General features: G+C 34.0%; 1 protein-coding gene across 2 annotated transcripts in view; it reads left to right on the forward strand.

Annotated features, from left to right (window-relative positions):
- LOC114334348 (chitin synthase chs-2) overlaps positions 1–23,155 on the forward strand; it is a 167,101-nt gene that overhangs the window by 114,449 nt on the left and 29,497 nt on the right. For both annotated transcript variants that reach the window (XM_050646885.1, XM_050646886.1), the window contains exons 16-17: positions 5,851–6,097; positions 21,041–21,217. In XM_050646885.1, the coding sequence (XP_050502842.1) occupies positions 5,851–6,097; positions 21,041–21,217 (424 nt within the window). The remainder of the gene's footprint in view (positions 1–5,850; positions 6,098–21,040; positions 21,218–23,155) is intronic.

Raw genomic sequence — 23,155 nt, forward strand, 5'->3', positions numbered from 1 at the left:
CGAATGAAATTAGGAATGAGTCAGGAATCGATGCATTTTCTAAAGGACTTATGAAGATTTGCCTTCTAAAGCTAAGCACTTGGCTATATTCCGGGTCTTGCATGCCTACTCGTAGAAACGTCATGTTGGAGACGGATTTTATACCCATAGTTTTTAGATGGTCTTCAATTATGCTATTAGGTATAGTAGGACATACACCTGATATGATTAATCTCTGGGCAGGAGTTATTAATCTTCTTACTTCAATTTGGTTGCCGTCAATAATTACATGTTTGTGGGAGCGAAGAAATTGGTCAACTATATATTTAGACGAGAGGTAGATGCAGATGCGGTTGTTTGCGATTCTGGATGCCCAAATAACGTTTTTGGGCTGTACTATTGATCCAACAGCTTTTACATATTCGAAAACTTGTATTCCTTGTATGGTTGAAAGTATGATACCTTGGTCTTTTGAAGGATGTTTAAAACTGTTTAATGCATGAGAGTAAGAGATATGTGACGTAGTCGGTGTATTTCGTGAAGTAGTAGCTAATTCCGGTTCAGCCATCGTCCCGTTGAAAATTTACATGCATTGGAACAGCGGATCTGAAGCCGGACCTGGCCTCTTAACAAAATTAGACGGCAGCCTAATTACTTGAATCAGCAAAAAGTTGTTGTCGATAATCGATAATTTGGATTGAAATCGATAAAATATTGCCTTTTAACTTCTGATTTTATGGTTAGATATAAATAATGCAATTTTGTACTCACAGAATCGTCGGTTTTTTAACACACTGTCACATTTAAACTTTATCTTGCAAACAATGTAAAAATTAAATTATATTTCAACTTTTAACTACTTGAATTTATAAATTTGTCAGGAGTGATATAAAGCTGTAAGATTTGCTTGCTATCAGGACCGGACCTCCATTTTTATTGTATATATGGTATACGTCAGTTAAAAAATCCATACACAAATTGATATACCGTTGCGTTTCGGGATATATTATAGACAAACGTCTGAACTTTAACGTTTTAAAAATGTTGATTATTTTTTACCAGTAAGCTCAATCTTGTTTTAATCGAAAGAATATGGTGCTATCTTACAGTAAAATGTTTACTCAAACTTTTACCACGGTAAACTGCTTATTTATAACAATTTTTTAGCAAATAATTTTTTTTATTTTAAACCAATTTATTCTTTTGTTTATAATAAGCAGGTTCCCGAGGTAAACATTGGGTAAACTTTTTACTGTAATATTGTAGCATCATATTCTTTCAATTAAAACAAGATTCAGCTGGTGAGTAAGAAACTAAATATGTATTATGTTTATAACTTTAAAGTTCAGATGTTTGTTATGTCGTTATACCGAAACGCAACGGTATATCAATTTGTTTATGGATATTTTAAACTGACTTCTGCAAGATTAAATAAAATAGAATTGTGCATTTTGAAACTACGTGACTTTCATATTATCATCTTTTTTGTTTCTTGTTTAATTCGTTGTCTAATCTTAATTGTTGTTAATTGAAATATATATATATATATATATATATATATATATATATATATATATATATATATATATATATATATATATATAAAGGGTTGTCTACAGCTAATGCCGTTTCCCTTCCGTCAGCCAGGACTTCCATTTTTTTCGATCTTCCCAGTCTCCGTCTTCCAATCCTTTCTTAGACATGGCTTCGTCGACTTCATTTTTCCAAGATCTTCTAGGTCGTCCTCTTCTTCTCGTTCCTCTTGGGCTCCATTCTGCAACCTTGTTTATCCAAGTGTTTTCTGCTCTGCGTACGTGGCCGTACCATTTCAGTCTTCTCTCGTCTATATATTGCAGGGCATCTTTTTCCACTTGCATTCTTCTCCTTATCTCCTCATTTGTTATTCTGTCTCTTCTGGTGAGACCACAGCATCTTCTCCAGTATTCCATTTCGGTTGCCAGAATGCTTTTTTGGGTTTTTTTGTTTATGACCCAAATTTCTGCGGCATATGTCATGATGCTTCTTACTATTGTCTGGTATATCATTCTTTTTGTTTTTCCCTTGATGTTTTTATTCCAGATTACATTATGGAGTTGTCTGATGCAAGATCTTGTTTGTCCCAATCTACTTTTTATTTCTGCTTCTGTTGTTCCGCTTTTCGACATTATAAAGCCCAAATATTTAAAATTCTTCATTCCTTTTATTTCAACTTGTTCTTCTACTTCTAAGTTTTTTACGTCTTCTTCCGATATTACTAAGTATTCCGTTTTCTTCATATTTATTTCCAGGCCCACCTTTTTGTATTCCTTTTTTAGTTTTCTTACCATATAACTGATATCCTCTTCATCTTGAGCCATCACCACCTGATCGTCTGCAAAACACAATGTGTAGAGATAATTGTCCCTTATCGGTATTCCCATACCCCTACACTTTGTCTTCCAAGTTGTTAGTGCGTGTTCTAAAAATATTTTAAATAGAGTCGGTGACGTTGGGCATCCCTGTAGTAATCCTTTTGTTGTTTTGAAGTTAGCAACTACCTTGTTTCCGATTTTTATATTTACTTCATTTCCACTGTACATGTTTTTGATTGCTTCTGTTAGGTTAGGTGGTATCCCTATTTTAGTCATTGCTTTGTACAGTTCTTTCCTTGGCACGGTGTCGTATGCCTTCCTAAGGTCTATAAACGCCATGTGTACATCTTTGTTCTTAGCTCTTTTTTCTCTATTGTCTGTTGTATTGTATGGATATGATCTAGACATGATTTCCCTGCTGTGAAACCTGCTTGTTCTTCTCCGATTTTACCTTCTATATTTTTCTCTATTTTGTTCCTGAGGATCCTGCCATACAGTCTTCCCATTATAGCGATGACGCTTATCCCCCTGTAATTTTCGCAATCTTTTCTGTTACCTTTTTTGTATATCGATGTTATGTAGGCTTCCTGCCATTGTTTAGGGATGTCCTCTCCATTTATTGCTCTTTCCATGATTCGGCATATCATTCTTCTTAATTTCTGTGTTCCGTATTTGATTAGTTCCGCCACAATTCCTCCTGGTCCTCCTGATTTATTGTTCTTCATGGAATTTATTGCTTGTTTCATCTCTTTGTCTGTTATGACTATTTTTTCTTCCTCTGTGGTCATTATTTTTTGTTCGTCTCCATCGATACTGAATTCTGGTCTTTGCTCTATCAGTAGATTTTTATAGTGGTTCTCCCACTCGTCGTCTGGTATGTATTGTATAAAAGTTTTCTCTTTCCTGTTAGCTCGTAATGATTTCACAATTTTCCAGGCTTCTGAACTTCTTGTTCCTCCCATATTCTGTTCTATACTTCTACATGACCTTTCCCATTGTTCATTTTTTTCTTTCGTTGTAATAGCCCTAACTTCTCTGTTCTTATCTCTATATTTACGGAGGTCTTGTGGATCTTTTGTGCTTAGGTATTTATGGTATAGTTCTATTTTTTCTTTTATTTTCTCTAAGGTGTCTTCGTGGAATTCCCATTTGTAATTTTTATCTCTTGTATTTTCTATTTCTCCTAGCGCTTCCAGACCTGCTTGTATTATGCTTTCTCTTATGTGTTCGTATGTACTGTTGATATTCTCCTCAAAACGAAATTCCACTAGCTTCTGATCTAATCTTCTTTGGTACAAGTTTCTTATGGAGTCGTCCTGAAGTAAGTGTATCTTCAGTCTTTTTTCTGTTGGTAATTCTTTATGTGGTTCTTGGTTACTCTGTGCACTTTTGTGTACCCATGGTAGTTCTAATCTTGCTATCAGTAGTCTATGGTCGCTGCCGCATTCTGCTCCTCTTTGTACTCTTACGTCTCTTATTCGCATTGTGGTTTCTTTCTTCAATATGACGTAATCTATTATCGACTTAAGGTTTCTTGTTTCTTGAGTCCATGTGTACTTGTGAATGTCTTTATGTTCAAAAAAACCGTTGGTGATTCTGAGGCCGTTCATCTCACATAGTTCTGTAAGTCTTTCTCCATTGTCGTTTCCAACGTCTTCTCCAAATCTTCCAATTGTTTGGTCATTTTCTTTTTTCCCAACTCTGCCATTCAGATCTCCTGCGATGATTATTTCTTCCCTTTTTTTGACCTTTATGATTTCACCTTGTAGCGTATCCATGAAGTTTTCCTTTTCCTTGATGTTACTGTCATCTGTTGGACCATATACTCCTAATACCACTATATCTCTACCGAATAAGGTCATATGGACTTTTATAATTCTTTCATTTATGGGCTCCCACGATTTGATGTTCCTTTTATACTTTTTCTTAATAAGAATTCCTACTCCTGCTTTCGCTCTTTTATCTTTTGTCGCTATCTTTTATTGCTTTTTATAAGTGAAATATGTTCGCAAAAAATGATAAAATTGGTTTTTTTGGCGCTTTTAAATGTTTATTTGCATTTAATCAAAAATCATTTTGATGATTGGCATAAATGTTTATTTGCATTTCATCACAAATGAAAAAGATGTTTGTTAATCGAGACCTTCCTCTGGAGCTGAGGATAAGAGCCTTAAGATGCTACGTGTTCTTGACTTTGTTGTATGGAGTGGAAAGCTGGACACTAAAAGTAGAAAATATAAAGAAGTTGGAAGCCTTTGAGATGTGGTGCTATAGAAGGATTTTGAAAATACCATGGATCCAACGAGTTACAAATGCAGAAGTGTTAAGAAGGCTGCAAAAGAAGGCTATAAGAAGAAGAAGGCTACAAGAAGAAGAATTTGCATTTTACGCTTAAAGTGAGCATTTTACGAAAAAAATACAAGAAAAACATTCGTCTTAAGAGCACACAGTAGCGATCAACGGGTACCAACAAACGCGGTCCAAGATTGCGAAAGTTCTGCGAACTTTCAAAAGTGAGGCAACAGTGCGTCGGTAATTCGACACTGACAGCTAGCTGACAGCGACGTTTATACTATCAAAAACAATAATTTTTATACACCTAGGCGCGAAATGTTGCCAATTCAGTGACGTTCGATTTCTTGTTATAAAAAAATCGATTTTTAGTAGTTCCAATGTGACACAAAATCTAGGCATGGGATAAAAAAGTTTATTTGAAAAAAATGTATTTTTTTGTCTTTCTTAATGGCGGTACAGGCTCCTTTTTTTCAATATTTTATTTAGTTATAGAGTAATTTCCACATACTAACATATTTCTGAAATTGGGCTCTGTGGCGCCATTCTTTATTATATTACAAATATGTGTGCCAAATATCTCGACAAAATATTCAAAATTAAAGCCGCAATCTTGGAACGCGTTTGTTGCTACCTGTTGATCACTACTGTTTGCTCTTAAAATAATCCATATTATTGAGAAAAGTAATTCTTACAGATTAATTAGAAATTGTTAGCTTGCCATGGAAAATGTTCGGTAAACTTTTAAACACCATATTAACATCATAATATCTTGAATAAAACAAGTTCTGGTTTGTGAGTATGAAACTGGCCTTTGTTTACAAAAACCACCTGTCTAAAACAATTGCTCTGTCTAGAATTGTTTAAAAAGTACTCCACCGATCGGGCCCATCTTTTGTACATATAATAACTACAACAAACAACTCACAAACCTTTTTGTTTATAAACATTTTTTAATTTAGAAAATCTCATTTAAAGAGGAAATATTTTCAAGAAAGTCGTCTGTTCAACGTGTTCAACTAAAATGCGTAGTTTGTCGCAATATATGAATAAAAAAACATGATACGGTAAACATTTCAATAACCACGAGATGGCACGCCTTTTCTATCGACTTCCGCCACATATTTCAGTTGAAAAATATCGGCAGTCATTTTTCGATTTCTAAATGCTTCGTTTTCTGGGGCACTAGGTACATGAAAATAGATAAAAATACAAAAATATATTTTAGAGTTTCACAAGCAGCAATTCCTCTACAAACGCAGGAGTTCGCTGATGAAGATGGCGATGCTGATGACGACGATGATGAGGATGATTCTTCAAATATCACTCCTTCGGAAGACGTTGAGCCCAATAGCTGGTACTACGACGGTAGTTTGATTAAAAGCGGGGTCGAATTCATTGATAAGAAAGAAAAAAAATTTTGGGAGAAACTTATTGAAAAATATCTGTCTCCATTAGATGAAACTCATAAAAAGGTAAGGAATTTAAAATGTTATTTAAGGACAAAATACTTTATGGTAGGGGAGCCCAAGCGGGAATTTTTGCAGTTACTCGAGCGCGTCAGAAAATCATATGTAGAGAAATCTTCTTCTTCTTCTTCTTCTTCTTCTTTTATATAGGCAGTACTGCCTGTTTTTCTTCAACGGTGCCTTTCATTCTGCCCCTAAGTTGTCATTCTATCTATTCCTTGGGCGTCCTATACTTCTCCTGCCTAACGGTGACTTGTCCCTGGCTATTCTTACTATCCTTGATTCAGACATCCTGCTTATGTGCTAATTCCACTCTTCTTTTCTGTTCTTTACCCAGGTATTTATATTGTCTACCCCACATATGCGTCTGATTCCTCACTTCTTACCCTATCTTGTAGTCCTTTTCCAGCAATCCTTCTTAAGATCTTTATTTCGTTGGTTTCCAGATGTCTTCGTGTTTTGCTTGTATCTGGTCTTGTTTCGGCCGTATAAGTCATAACTGGCCTAATAACTGACTTATATATTCGGGCCTTTGTTTCCAATCTTAGGTGTTTGTTTTTCCAAATTGTGTCGTTTAGGCATCCGGCCGTTCTACTGGCTTTAATTATTTGGTCTTTTACCTCTTCTTCGATATTGTTGTCGGCTGATAGATTAATTCCCAGATATTTGAAAGTCATTACTTGTTATATAATTTGATTGTCTAACTCCAATTTGTATCTTATTGGTTCTTTGGCAATTACTAAGCTTTTTGTTTTTTGGGCTGATATTTTTATATTCATTTCTTTTGCGTTAGTGTTGAACTCGTGCAATAATCTTTGTAGGTCGTCTTCGCACTCTGCTACTAACACGGTGTCATCAGCGTAACAGAGTATTTTTATCTCTCTATTGCCCATTTTGTACCCTCTTTTTTTCTTCACTTGTTTTATTATTGCATCCAATATTATGTTAAACAGTAGACGGATTAGTGAATCTCCTTGCCCGATTCCTGTGTTTGTTTCTATGGGTTCTGTTATTATTCCATTGACTTTCATTTCTATTTTATTTCTTACATATATATTTTTTATCAGTTTTATGATATCCAGTGGTAAATTTTTCTCATATAGTGCTTTCTCTAGGTCTATGAAACAGAAAAAGGCTGGTTTATTATGTTTTAATTATTTCTCCGCTATTTGCCTTATCACAAAAACTGCATCGTTACATGATCTTCCACTTCTAAATCCTTGTGTTTCATCCGATATATTTATGCACGCCATTATTTTCTCCATAAGTATTTTTGTTGTGAGTTTCAGTATAGTGCTCAGTAAATTTATCCCTCTATAGTTACTGGGGTCTGCCCTATCACCTTTCTTAAATAACGCGATCATTTGAGTGGTTCTCCATTCTTCTGGAATTCTTCCTGTATTTATTATTTTACTTATAAGGATATTCAATTCTTTGTGAAGTCTATCTCCTCAGTATTTTAAAAGTTCATTAGCTATTCCATCTTTCCCAGGAGCTTTTCGATTTTTCATCTTTTTTAAGGCGTTCTTTATATCTTCCTCTTGAATTTCTGTTTTCTCATCCGATTCTAATCCTGGTGTTTCCAGTTCTTTGTGATTAGCTGTTTGATAGAGGTTTTTTAGGTAAATTGTCCATGTTTTTGTATCAATATGTTTTACTTCTATTAATTCCTTCATCTCTGCTCTTTGACCTCTTATCATTTTCCACATTTCCTTTTGCATCCCATAAAAGTCGTGCTCCATCTCTTTTGAAAATGCTTCCCAATGTTCTGTTTTCTTACTTCTTACTATTGAGTTTAATTCATTTCGTACTCTTTTATATTCTTCATATATGTTTGTCTCGTTCTTTTGGACTTGTATTCTAGGTAGTTTTTGTTTTTTTCTTGGCATTTTATTTTTATTTCTTCACAGAACCATGGAGTTCTCCTTTTCTTTCGTATATGTTTACTTATCTTACGTTCTCCAAGTGCTTCCATTTTGATATTATCTCTGATCTTCCTCCAACTTTCTTCTATGTCTTCATCCGGTGTAATGTAGTTTTCGTTCAGTACTTTTTGCAGTCTTCTCTGATATAGATCTCGTGTTGACTGCGACTGATAAGTCTCGTAGCTGTTCTACCTTTATTCTTGTCTCACATTCAAAAGGGTCTTCTTTCCTGTTTCTTTGTAGCTGTATTCTGATTTTTCCAAGTACTAGGTTGTGATCGCTTCCAATATTAGCTGCACTTAAGCATCGTACGTCTAGTACTTGAGAGTGGTGGATGTTTCTGTTTGTCAATATATAATCAATAACGGATCTGTGTCCTCTTGTATTTTGAAATGTATATTTTTGTTGATCTTTGTGTCTGAAGAACGTATTGTTTATTCGAAATTCGTTCTGAGAGCAAAAGTTAATAAGTATTTCTCCATTTTCATTTTTGTTGTCTTCATTGAATCGTTGCTTTATTCCTGGTATAATTATGTTACCGACTCTTGCGTTCATGTCTCCTAAAATGTATATTATCTCATTGGCTGGTATTTCGTCGACTGTTTGTTGAAGCTCGTTATAAAAGTGGAGTCTGTCGACTTCAGGTTTGCAGTTTTCTGGGCTATAAACTCCTATAATATTTATTTTTTGCTTCTCTAATTTGATCTTAGTAACTACGATTCTTTCTGATATGTATTGACATTCATATATGTTATTTGCCCATTTTTTGTGTATCATTAAGGCCACGCCTTCTTTGGCTCTCGTATTTTTTGGTACACCACTATAGATCAAGAAGTATTCCCCAAGCCACATTTGTCCTTTCCCTTTCTTTTTTGTTTCCTGGATCGCGCATATCTCTATCTGATTTCCTCTCAGTTCCTTTTCTAACTCCTGGTCTCTGTTGTTCAATGATTTTATATTCCATGTCGCAATTTTGAGTATATTTTTCCTATTATTTGTCCTGATTCTCGCCGTTTTCGTCATCTGTGTATCCGTCCTGTTCCGAGGAATCCCGTTGGTTCTTTGAGCATTGCTTCATTTTACGATAGGTAGGTTGCTAACCTCGCCTATTAACCCTCCACTTTTATCCGGGCTTGGGACCGGCTGGAGAAATCTTGTACCCTGTAAATGTGCCCCTACCATATATGGACTCTTAATACAGGGGATTTCGTTAAGGGGGGTCCGAAAAAAAATCTATCCTTAGAAAAACTCGAAATCGTCAGATTAAGATAAGGTAAGTTAAGTATATGCATTGATTATAAACTACCCAACTACCCTGGGTAGTTTATAATCAATGGTGTATGGAGAACAGTGTATATTTAAAAAATCTGACGATTTGAGCGGAATTTGATAAGTCACAAAATTTCACAAAAAAAGCGAATATTTCGCAAATGAACGGCAGATCAGAAAACTTAAAAATGCGTATTATTTTTTTTTTCAAAAATCTATCGCATGATACCAAACACAACCAAGCACTGAAAGGGATGAGGGTAACTCCAAAATTTTAAATAGGAACCCGGCGATATTTCGCGCGAAAGAAACGTCAGATCAAAAAACTGAAAAATTCGTGTCCAATAATTTTTAAAAATCTATTGAGTGACATCAAACACGACCATCCACGGAAATGGGGTGGGGGATTACTTTAAAATCTTAAATAGGAGCCTTCATTTTTTATTGCAAATTTGGATTCCTCACGTAAGAATAAGTAACGTTTATTCGAGACATTTTTTCGAGTTATGAATAGATGGCACTATATTCGAAAAAAATTATTTTTGGAAATGAAAATTAAATTAAAAAAAATTAAAGGAACTCGTGGGAGTGCCGACAAAAGTGAAAACTTCTTATAGTATATAAATTACGAGCTCAATGCTTTTACCCCATCCTAAAAGAAGTGCTATACCTATATCATATACGATATACACGATGCATATGCCCTTTGCTATTTATGTATACATACACATAATTTATATAATATGTATAAAATTTATTTCAGCGAAGTGATGACGGTCGCAAATTCAATACTTTTTCCCCATCAAAGAAGTGCAAACCTCCCTAAAGAAATTTTCAATTCAAAAATTTATTTCGTCGAAGCGATAACGGTCGCTAATTTACTACTTTTTCCCCATCATAAAGTGTACAACGTCCCTCAAGAAGTTTTCACTTCAAATATTTATTTCGTCGAAGCGATGATGGTCGCTAATTTAATACTTTTTGACATCGAAAAAGTGCACAACGTCCCTAAATAAGTTTCACTTCAAATATTTATTTCGTCGAAGCGATTACGGCCCTAATTCAATACTTTTCCTCCATACAAAACGTGCACAACGTCCCTATAAAAGTTTTCACTTAAAAAATTTATTTCGTCGAAGCGATGACGGTCGCTAATTTAATAATTTTTCCTTATCCAAAAAGTGCACAACGTCCCTCAAGAAGTTTTTACTTCAAAAATTTATTTCGTCGAAGCAATGAAGGTTCGCTAATATAATATTTTCCCCATCCAAAAAGTGCACAACGTCCCTCAAGAAGTTTCCACTTTCTAAAATTGATTTCATCGAAGCAATGACGGTCGCTAATTTAATACTTTTTTACATCGAAAAAGTACACAACGTCCATAAATAAGTTTCACTTCAAATATTTATTTCGTCGAAGCTATGACGGTCCCTAATTCAATACTTTTCCCCCATCCAAAAAGTGCACAACGTTCCTAAAGAAGTTTTCACTTCAAAAATGTATTTCGTCGAAGCGATGACGGTCGCTAATTTAATAGTCGAGGAAATAAGCTGGAAAAATGGCAAAACCTCGCAATTTTTTCGTCCAGCATTGATTTGTACAAAAATTTAAGACTAGGCTCATTTCACTCTCTAGTTCATTTTCTATATTGAGCCGTTGTACGTCTTTGGTTTTTTAAGGGTGAAAACCACCCCTAATTGTAAAAGATTGTAAAATAACATTTTAAACTTTAATATTGTCAACATTTGCTTCTTATTAGTTACATAATTATTGTTTTGTGCTTTAAGATATAATATCACAATATTTCAACCCTTAAAACCACCCTTGTTGGAGCTATATATGAAAAGTTTACTTATCCTAAAAGAATAATTTCGGCTTGCATCAATTTACACAAAAATTTGGGGTTAGGATCATCTTATCATGTACTTCATATTCTATATCATGCTCAAGGGCGTTGATTATTTTTAGGGGTGTAAACTACTCTTATTGTCAAAAATTATATAAAAACATTGTAAACTTTAATATAGGTAAAATTTGGTTTTGACTAGTTAAAAAATGATTGTTTTATGCTTTAGGATATAATACCATAATATTTCAACCCTTAAAAACCACTCTTAATAACATTGAAATTTTTATAAGTAGACAATTTAATAGATCTATATACAGAAAAAAAAGTAGAATTAAAGAATTACAAAAACATTTATTTACACAAAAATACGAATTTACAATTATATAAAAATACACATACAAATAGTTTTTTAGTCATCCAGTACACGAGCCGGCTCTGTGGTTATTAGCTCTATAAGGACTATTCGAATTTTTCGAAAAAAAAAAATAGTTTTATAAACACAGCTCCTTCATTTTTGTCGATGAAAAGTTTTTCCAATAATAGTTTTGTAGGATTTTTGAAGAGTAAAAGACTGTGTAAATTAAATTCCATAAGATACCTTAATTTTTAATTGAGGTGGGTTTAAAGGGCTCCAATAAGGGGATGTTTGCTCGTAAATATATGTTTTAAACAGCTATATCTCGCTAACTGTTCATTGTAATGAAAATCTATGCATAAGGAAATTTTAGCTATTAAAAAAGCTACAATTTAGTAGTCTATTATTTTTTTCGTATCTCTAGTATCTTCGGAGATATTTTGAAGAAAATTATAAAAAATGCAAAATTGCAAAAAATCAATTTTTCTTTAAACTCAAATTTTTCTAAAATTAGGCCTTTTAAATAGGTCAAACTTCTTGGGTATATTGACAATATAAATATAAAATGAATTACAGAAAGGCGAAGACCAATTTTTAGTTACAAGGGTAGTTAGGGGATTGTTTTCACTGTTTTTTTCGTAGAGAAAAACAGGTACCGACTTTTTTTTTGATCATAAGTTGCGCTCAATTTTTATGCTAGAAAGTTTTTATTATTTGTTTAAAGATCTTATTGTATTCTTGAAAAAACATCATGGAAGTTTTTCTGGAAAAATGCAAAATTTTTCTTGTTATTTGGCTTTGATTATTTCAAATTATACATTTGACGAAAAAAAACTAACTTTTAACAGGCCGTATCTCGGTTTGTATTGGTCGTAAAAATATTATAGAAAAACAGTTTCGTTTTTGCTACGAAAAGATACAATTTTGACATCTACAGTTTTTATTATTAAATGCATATTTTTCGAGTTATTCTCAAAAAACCCTCTAAAAAAGTCGATTTTTCCGTTGAAAAACTGTTACTTTCAACCACGAATAACTCGAAAAATATTAGTTTTGCGAAGAAAATGAAAAAAACAGTTTTTCTTAAAATAACATTTTACATCGATTTACATGGTTAAAATATAATAAAAAATTCCCACCCCCGAGATGGGGTGGCAACTACCCCCAAGGTTTTAGCGTACAGCAGCATGATATAGAAAATGATCCTTAGACTATTTCCTACCTTCTGTGAAAATTTCAAGTAAATCCATGCTGGACGAAAAAATTGCGAGCCAAAATGCTTCATTTCCTCGACTATAATACTTTTTCCCTATCCAAAAAGTGCACAACGTTCCTAAAGAAGTTTTTACTTCAAAAATGTATTTCGTCGAAGCGATGACGGTCGCTAATTTAATAATTTTTCCCCATCCAAAAACTGCACAACGTCCCTAAAGAAGTTTTCACTTCAAAAATGTATTTCGTCGAAGTGATAAAGGTCGCTAATTTATAATTTCCCCATCCAAAAAGTGCACAACGTCCCTCAAAAAGTTTCCACTTCAAAAATTGATTTCATCGAAGCGATGACGGTCTCTAATTTAATGCTTTTTTCCATCCAAAAAGTGCGCAACGTCCCTAAAGAAGTTTCACTTCAAATATTTATTTCGTCGAAGCGATGACGGTCCATAATTCAATATTTTCCCTCATCCAAAAAGTGCACAACGTCCCTCAAGAAGTTTTCACTTCACGAATTTATTTTATTGAAGCGATGACGGTTGCGATTACGGTCGATAATTTAATAATTTTTCCCCATCCAAAAAGTGCACTACGTCCCTAAAGAAGTTTTCACTTCAAAAATTTATTTCGCCGAAGCGATGACGGTCGCTAATTCAATACTTCTTCCCCATCTAAAAAGAGCACAACGTCCGCAAAAGAAGTTTTCACTTTAAAAATTTATTTTGCCGGAGCGATGACGGTCGCGATGACGTTCGGTAATTCAATACTTTTTCCCTATCTAAAAAGTGCACAACGTCCCTAAAGAAATTTTCACTTCAAAAATGTATTTCGTCGAAACGATGACGGTCGCTAATTTAATACTTTTTCCCCATCCAAAAAGTGAATAACGACCCTCAAGAAGTTTTCACTTCAAAAATTTATTTCTTCGAAGCGATGACGGTCGCCAATTTAATACTTTTTCCCATCCAAAAAGTGCACAACGTCCCTAAAGAAGTTTTCACTTCAATACATATACGTACAAAATATATTTCGCCGAAGAGATGAGCTTTTACATTTATTTTAAATTTAAATACTTCTATACAATTTATGTATAGATACACATAATATAGATAGTACAAAATTTATTTCGTCGAAGAGATGACGGTCGCTATGACGGTCGCGAAATAAATCTTTTTTCCCATCCTAAAATAGGTTTTACATTTATTTTAAATTTAAATACTTCTATGTATACAATTTATATATACATACAAATAATGTACAGCATATGCGATGACGGTCGCAATGACGGTAGCGAATTCAATGCTTTTCCCCTATCCAAAAATCGCACAACGTCCCTAAAGTAGTTTTCACTTCAAAAATGGAAAGTCCCCACTAAGATGGAAAACTTAATTTACATTTTTTTGGTTTTAGGACCTAATCTTCATAATCCAATAGGTTCCCAAAACGCCCGAGTAACTGCAAATTTAGCATACTTACGTCCCCCACTATTAGCTATTATTATAAATGAATATTTATTTCAGGGATTGAGCATTTTTTGCTTGTTCCGACAATAAACTTGGCTCTACCTTTTCAAGATACCTACGACCTGCACTTCTTACTTCTTCCTTTTGGTTTATAATTTAGTATTTTAGTCCACAGTATATCGTCCTTTTTCAAAAATGATTACAAAAGTCTTAAAAATGGTTTTATTTACTTCGTTTGAGCGAGTGCAGGTTCGACGCGTTTCAGCATGACCCACGCCTAAACCTTTAACTAGCGCGATTAGGTTTTGTGATTGCAAAACTATAATTTGTAATTTTAATCAAAATATTATGCGTTAGAATAAAATAAATTATTTTTGTCGGACAAAAAAGAGGGCGAAATCGTCGAGTCCGACACCTGCAAGATGTCACTCTAGCGCGGTAGAGTTTTATTATTACAAAACACTTAATTTTCAATTGAAAGTATTGATAATTAATTTCTAAAGATTGTCGATCTCTTGTCCGACAAATTTACAGCCTCGTTTCTTTAGTCGGACAACGTAAACATGTTAATTATGGCAGGTTATTAGGGGTCGACAAGACAAGAATTTTTGTCTTGATAACAACTTCTTGTCTTGTCTTGAGAAAAAAATCAAGAAGTTTAAAAAAATCTTGTCTTGACGTTTTCTTGACATATTATATCTTGTCTTTACTCAAGAAATTTCAAGATCTTGAAATTTCTTGATTAACTGCTCCGGTGATTCCCCGGCGACCTTTTTATTGCGATGCGTGCTGACACGGCCTAATAAATCCCAGAATGACCTACAGAATCTAATACCAGAGTCAAAAAATACTTAAATGAGCCTAGGCCAGAAGATGCTGAGAATCTACTTGATTGGTAGAGAAGACACGAGAATGTCTACCCGTTATTATCGAAAATAGCCAAGGATTTTCTCAGAACGCTAGCAACATCTGTACCTTCGGAAAGGCTATTTTCAATAGCAGCTTTAACAATAACACAGTCAAGAAATCGGCTAGACGTTGACTCCATAATGCTGGGGCCACAGTAACGTCTAATGCCGTTACTTTGGCCCCAGAATAAGAAGTATTATCTGCCTTAATTCATGGCTTATCAATTCCGATTTAAAAATTTATGTTACATTTACATGATTTAATTTTTTTAAAATATGTTATCTTTTTCACAAATTGATATCTAGTCAAGATATTTCAAGATTTCTTGATTTCTTGACAAGAAATCTTGATATTGACAAAAAATTTCTTGTCTTGTCTTGAAATCTAAAATTACTTCTTGTCTTGAAATCAAGACAAGATCAAGACAAGATCTTGAAATTTTCAAGAACTTGGCGACCTCTACAGGTTATGTTTCGCGATTACAAAATTTCGGAAACGGATAACAAGTGATGTATTGGAGGGTACTTTATCCAAATATAGGACTGTTTGACAAAAATTTGGTATCAGATAATCAGTCCGACAAATTAATTTCAAAACTTTTTACATCATATTATCAACACTTTTAATCGAAAATTAAGAGTTTTGTAATAACTCAACTGTACCACGCTAGAGTGATATCTTGCGGGTGTCACTCGACGATGCCGCCCTCTTCTTTGTCCGACAAAAATTATTTATTATGTTCTAACGCATAATCTTTTGATTAAAATTAAAAATTATAGTTTCTCAATCACAAAACCTAAGCGCGCTAGAGCTACAGGTTTAGGCTTGGGGTGTGAGGAAACGCGTCCAGCCTGCACTCCGAAATTTTTCAGAAAGTGGTGGACTCGCTCAAACGAAGCAGTTAAGACCATTTTTAAGACTTTTGTAATCATTTTCAAAAAAGGACAATGTACTGTGGACTATTTGTTTAGTTGTAAAATTTAATAACAAATTTTTGGCTTGGTAATAGGTATATTAGTTTAAAAAGCCCCTATAGGGCTACAAACATAGAAACAAAACGTTTTCGCTCTGTAACAAGAGCATCATCGGTGTTACAAGAACATGGTGAACCAACCAAAAAATACAAAGGTCAAAGCCTTTCAAAAACAGACTAAAAGTCTTATATAGATGCCAACATGGTAAAATCCAAAGGATGGATAAAATTTCTATGGCTACGGCCCTAGGGCAACATATGACTTCGACACGTGGTAAGTGGGTCAATAGGTAACATTAGGTCATTATGTTACAAGAGTTGCCGGTCACCTCTTTGTATTTTTTGGTTGGCTCACCATGTTCTTGTAACACTGATGATGCTCTTGTCACAGAGCGAAAACATTTTGTTTCTATATTTGTAGCCCTATAGGGGCTTTTTAAGCTAATATACCTTTTACCAAGCCAAAAATTTTTTATTAAATTTTACTTGTAATTAATGGTATACAGCCAGCTACAGGAAATTTTTCCTTGTGGATTTGTTTAGTTATTTTTATCCATTCTGTTATATTCTTCTTCTTCTCTTCTTCACACAGCATTACAGCCCAAATTGAGCCTTGGCTTCCTTTATTTTTTTCCTCCACCCTTGCTTGGCTGTGGCTGCTCTTCTCCATACACGGGCTCCTAAAAGGGCTTGTGCGTCTCTGTTTACTGTGTCTTCCCAGCGCTTTCTTGGCTTTCCAATTAGTCTCTTTCCCTCCATTCTACCATTCAGTGCTTTTTTTGGTAGCCTTTCCTCTCCCATTCTTATCACATGTACGACCCATTGCAATCTTTGTATTCTAATGAAGTCTGACAGGGGTGTTTCCTTAATTCCTTATAGAGTTGATAAAGCTCGTTGTTGTTCTGTTCTCTATTATATTTTCCTTCTTTTCTTTACTCTTTGATCGATAGACCAAAAAAGTAACGACTTTCCCAAGAAACTCTAATGCAAGTATCTAACAACTGCTTTTAATGAATTTGGTGATTAATGTAATAGTCCGTTCTTTAACGGTAAAATATTGCAAAATCTCTAAATTTTAAAGAACCGCTTGGATTGACATGAAATTTGGCATACACATAGCTAACAAGTCAAAGAAAAAAAGTGATATTGTGCCGATATGTGCTTTTGCTCTGGGGGTGGTTTTCACCCCTCTTGGGGGTGAAAAAATATTCGTCAAAAGAAAGTCAGGAAATAGATAAACTGGCTAATTTTAAGTAACTTTTGTTCTATAGAGTTTTTTCACTTAGTCAATACTTTTCGAGTTATTTGGCAGTGAATATGTTCATTTTTTCAACAAAATAACCACGCTTTTAGACGGTTTTTCGCAAATAACTCAAATAGTAAGTATTTTGTCGAAAAAACATTCCTAGCAAAAATATAGCCTGTAAAATTTTTTAAAAAATGGTGTATATCTCACGTCTCTACACCCAGTAGTAGCAGAGTTATAGCTAATGAAAAATAGGTTCATATTCGTCAAATTCCAAATGGAATACGTTAATGTGAAATAAATAAAAATGAAGCACATTTCGGGGAAAACTCATTAAAACTTATTTAAAGTGTTTAAAAAAAGCTTCATTTTTGTTTTATAAAAAAAATTCTAGCATCAAAATTAAACAAGTTACGCTCAAAATAAAGTTAGTCCCTTTTGGTTTTGGTAAAAAAATCGAGAAAATCACCCCCTAATTAGTATCTTAATTGAACTTAATCGTTACGACTTCACAAGTTTCTTAACTCGTGTATATATTGTTTATATAATCTGTAAGTTTCATCGGTTCAAAGTCCTTATTATTGAAAGGGCTGTAGTTAAAAGGGGTTGAACGAGTCATTGATCACGAATGTATGCAAATTTAGAAACACCAAATCTTAATCAATTTTTGTCTAACAGAAAAATAAAAAAATACATGATATTTAGAAAAGCAAATCTGACTTTTTTTTGTTTTTCGAGATTTTTGGTATCTCTAACATATTTTAAGTTATTTTGAAAAAAAGCTTATTTTTCAAAATTTAAATTTTTAAAAATTTTATTTTGAAACCAAATTTTTTCAAAAATAAGCACTTTGAATCGATAAAACTTACAGATCATGTAAAGACGACATAAGTAAAATAATTTGTGGAGCGGTAACGATTAATTTCATTTAAGTTGCTAATTAGGGGGTGGTCTTCCCGATTTTTTTTTGCAAAAACAAAAGGGGCCAACTTTATTTTGAGCGTAACTTGCTTAAATTTAATGCTAGAAACTTTTTGTAAAAACAGAAATAAAGCTTTTTTTAAACACTTTAAAAAAGTTATAATGAGTTTTCCCCAAAAAGTGCTTAATTTTTTGGATATTTCACGTCGAAATATTCTATTTGAAATTTGGTGAATATGAATCTATTTTTCATTGGCTATAACTCTGGTTCTACGAGATCCAGAGACCTAACGCGTACACCATTTTTTTTTTACTTTTTTATAAGCTATATTTTAGCTAAGAACGTTTTTTTCGACAAAATACTTACTTTTTGAGTTATTTGCGATAAACCGTCCAAAAATGTGGTTATTTTGTTGAAAAATGAACATATTCACTCGCAAATAACTCGAAAAGTGTTGACTTGGCGAAAAAGCTTTATAGAACAAAAGTTACTTAAAATTAGTCAGTTTACCCATTTCCGGACTTATTTTGGACATATATTTTTTCACCCCCGAGAGGGGGTGAAAGTCACCCCCAGGGCAAAAGCACACATCGGCACAATATCACTTTTTTTCTTTGACATGTAAGCTATACGTATGCCAAATTTCATGGCAATCCAAGCGGTTCTTTAAAATTTAGAGCAAAAACCGTGAAAGAATGGACTATAATAAACAAAATAGGCAAATGATTAAAAGTCATTTTTTACTTATAAACAGTGTAAGTCTATGTGATAGCAGAGCCGGCCCGAGGGCCGTGCGAGCCGTGCGCCCGAACAGGGTGCCAAGGGTTTGGGGCGAATTTCCCCCCGCCCAAAAAAAAATTAATAAATTATTTAAATTATGTCAATTTTTTACGCCAATTACTCATTCATTTATGATCAATTAGTAATATTTCAGAAAGCCTTAGTAAGTTTTAATTTTATTATAGACAAATAATTTCCATGTTCAAAATCATCCAGGAGGTCTACAATTTCTTCGCAGGATCACCACATCGTTGGGATGTTGTGAAACAACACGTAAAAAACTTGACCCTGAAACTTTTGAGTGAGACTAGGAGGGAGACTCGAATTAATGCTGTTGTGCCACTGAGATATCAGTTTGGGGAAGTCTATGATGACCTTTTTAATGTAATCAAGACCAAAAAAGGCTAGATGCATATGCAAGACATAAAACTACAAGTTTGGCCAAAAAGTTGAAAGATTTCCGATTCATCTGCTGCTTAGTAACGTGGCATTTGATTTTGTTTAAGATAAACCTCATAAGCAAGAAACTTCAAGAGGTTGACATGGACATAGCAAACTCTCTTGCTTTGATTTCTTCAACGAAGCAATTTTTTCAAGAAACAAGGAGTTATGCAGGATTCAACAGAATATTAGTCGATTGCAGGGAAGTGGCCGAAATGATTGAAGTTGACCCAGCATTCCCTAAAGAAAGTGAACTGCGCCCGAGAAAAAAGAAGAAAATGATTTCTTATGAATCAAGTGATGAAACAGTTCTTGATCCTGAGATCGTGTTCAAAAATAAATTCTTCTACGCGGTCTTGGATCAGTGTATCTCTTCTCCAGGAAACAGATTTGAGAAGCTTCAAAAGTATCACCAACTGTTTGTGTTTCTACATTCAAAGACTACAAGTAATAACAAAACCTTATTAAAATGCTGCAAGGACCTACACATTGCTCTTTCTGATGGCCAGCACAGTGACATTGATGGTTTTCAACTATATTCTGAATTGAAACTTCTCAACAGCATACAGCATGATTCAGAATGTAGAAACAGAAGACAAAGGCAAAATAAAAGGCCCAGTTGACATGTTGAGCTACTTAGCAGACAACGGATTTGTGGAGAACTTTCCTAACCTGTGTGTAGCACTGCGAATCCTTCTTACTTTCCCAGTTTGTGTCGCGAGTGGACCAAGGAGTTTCTCCAAGTTGAAAATAGTAAAAAATTATCTGAGATCTTCCATGTCGCAAGACAGATTGGTGTGACTAGCTTTGATGTCAATTGAGTTTGCAGTGCTCGAGAATATTGATGTTAATTCAATTGTAAATGAGTTTTCCCAGAGAAAATCTAGAAAAGTTAACTTTGTTAAACTTAAACCATAAAAACACAATGTAATGTCTCGTTGCCTTACAAGGCCTACCACTTTATGCCCAAAACTCAACATTGCCATTTTCAAGTTTAATTCATTTTCAAGTTCAATTCTTATTAATTTAAAACTATTTTTTCATTATTACGTTTGATAAATAACCATAGTCATTAAATTTGTATAACCATTTTCCAAACTGTATTCAGGACTTTTAAATAAAATCTAATTGTATAACTTGTCAACTTAAGTTCAAATAAAACATGTTGTATACTACTTTACTTTTACAACCATGATTTTCCTATAAAGTTGAACTTTTGAAAACCAGTAGCCCCTTCGGAGGGGGGAGGGGGGCGCCACAATAGTAATTCGAACGGGTGAAATATTGCCCACGGGCCTGCTCTGTGTTATAGAGTTAGAAGTGTAGATATACGACGGAAATGCAAGGTGGATAACATTAATAACATTAAGAACGACCACCTAAGTTGAATGACAACAATAAATAGAGTAGTAAGGACGGTGAGACAATCTGAATATTACACCGATCGGTGGGAGAACACGAAAACAATGGAATGACAACTTACTGGAGGCACACTGAAAAAACAGACAGTCATGTCTACACAAAAAGAAGGAGAAGCAGAAGAATTTTATTCTGTGTAAATTCATATTCAATCCGCTATTTATCAATCATTTTATTTTGTTTCAGGACGCTGTCGCTAAAGATTTAAAGGACTTAAGAGACAGAATGGTGATGACATTTTTTATGTTGAATGCGCTATTTGTGTTGATAATATATCTTCTGAACTTACAACAGGATATAATTCACGTTAACTGGCCCATTAACCCTAAAGTAAATTTCACTTATATCACCGACGAAAATATGGTAAGTTATTATTTTCATATCAGCAATATGTTGCAAAAGTTTTTGTAGGTTTACCTGCTTTTTAATCTTAAGAGTTCTTACAAATTTTAATATAATTTCAAAATTAATGTCATTCAATTGTCTGGCCAAAAAATTTAAGCTAACCATTAAACTTACTTGTTTGTGCTCTTTTCAAATATGCGAACGGATTTTGAAAATTTCAATATACAGGGTATTTCAAAGTCACAATAAAATAATTTTTTTTAGTCTGCATCTGATTTTTCTTGTGATTAGCAGTTGGGTTATAAATGAGACATATGTGCACCAAATATCAAAAAAATATACAAATATGTTCTAAAGTTATGGGTCAAGAAAGAAATGGGCAAAATCGATAAAACACCCTGTAACTCGGTTATAAAAATCGGTGAGGCAATGAATGTAGTATATCTAGACAGGGCCGCCGAGAGGGCAGTACAGCCGGTACATTTTACCGGGGCCCGGCGATGTAAGGGGCCCGGCGTCGACCAGAGACCAAAGACGTAATTTTTCCCGTTTTTTGCGCTTCACGTTATGTCCATAATACGTTTAATTAATCCTCGGATATATTTAACATGACATTTAGTTGATTTGGTGTAATATTTTAACAGCAATAAATCACAAATGCTGCAGTCCAGTCAGATAACTCTGGATATGGAGATTAAAAATATATCAGGGCTTCTAGAAGATTTACAAAAAATCAGAAATTGATTGAAGAATATAAAGGGTCAGAATCTAAAGGAATCAGGTCTTCCATTGTTGAAGAATCTAAATTAGTTACCAGCAATTATGGAATAAATCCTGAATTTACATCAAATAAAGAAAAACGGCGCAAGAATCCTGTGAGATTTTTTGATGATTGAATGGGCCTAGTAGTGATGCGACTGATAATTTTGAGCCCGACGCAATATCTCGCTGTGAACTATTTAATATTGTCAAATAATAATGGTAGGGGAGCCCAAGCGGGGATTTTTGCAGTTACTCGAGCGCGTCAGATTATCATATGTGGAGAAACGTGGTGCCCCGCAGATGTACCTCTACCACAGGGGCGTTCGTTAAGGGGGGCACGAAAAAAAATCTATCCTCAAAAATAATCGAAATTGCCAGATTAAGATAAGGTATGTAAGTTAAGGACATGCAAAACAGTGTATATTTCAAAAATCTGACGATTTGAGCGGGGCGTAACGAAATGGGTGAGTTAAAAAGTTTCACAAAAAAAGCGAATAATTCGCGAAATGAACGTTAGATCGAAAAACTAAAAAATATTTGTTCATTATTTTTCAAAAATCTATCTAATGATACCAAACATGACCCCCACGGAGAGGGGTGGGGGTAAATTTAAAATTTTAAATACAAATCCCAGGATATTTCGCAAAATAAACATTAGATCGAAAAACTGCACAATACACTTAATCAATATTTTTGAAAAATCTATCGAATGGTACCAAACACGACCCCCCCCCCGGAGGTGCGGGTTACTTTAAAATCTTAAATAGGAGCCCAAAATTTTTATTCCAGATTTGGATTCTTTACGTAAAAATAAGAAACTTTTATTCGAAACATATTTTCAAATTATGGATAGATGGCGATATAATCGGGAAAAATGATTGTTGGAAATGGAAAATTAAATTAAAAATGGAAAGTCCCCACTAAAATGGAAAACTTTACTTAATTTGGTTTTAGGACCTACTCTTCAAAGCCTAATAGGTCCCCAAAGCGCTCGAGTGACTGCACATTTAGCATACTTCGCTCCCCTACTATAAGCAATTTAACCAGAATATTTAATGCGGCAAATGAAATTCATTCTCTATTTTAAATTTTGTGGACATTCCGAGATGACGATGACGAGAATATTAAGAAAAAAATTGATATATTGCGCAAGTTTTTTAAAGAAGACATCAGTGAAAAATTGATAGATGAAAT

The sequence above is a fragment of the Diabrotica virgifera genome, chromosome 3 (assembly GCF_917563875.1).
Source record: "Diabrotica virgifera virgifera chromosome 3, PGI_DIABVI_V3a".
NCBI classification, from domain to species: domain Eukaryota; kingdom Metazoa; phylum Arthropoda; class Insecta; order Coleoptera; family Chrysomelidae; genus Diabrotica; species Diabrotica virgifera.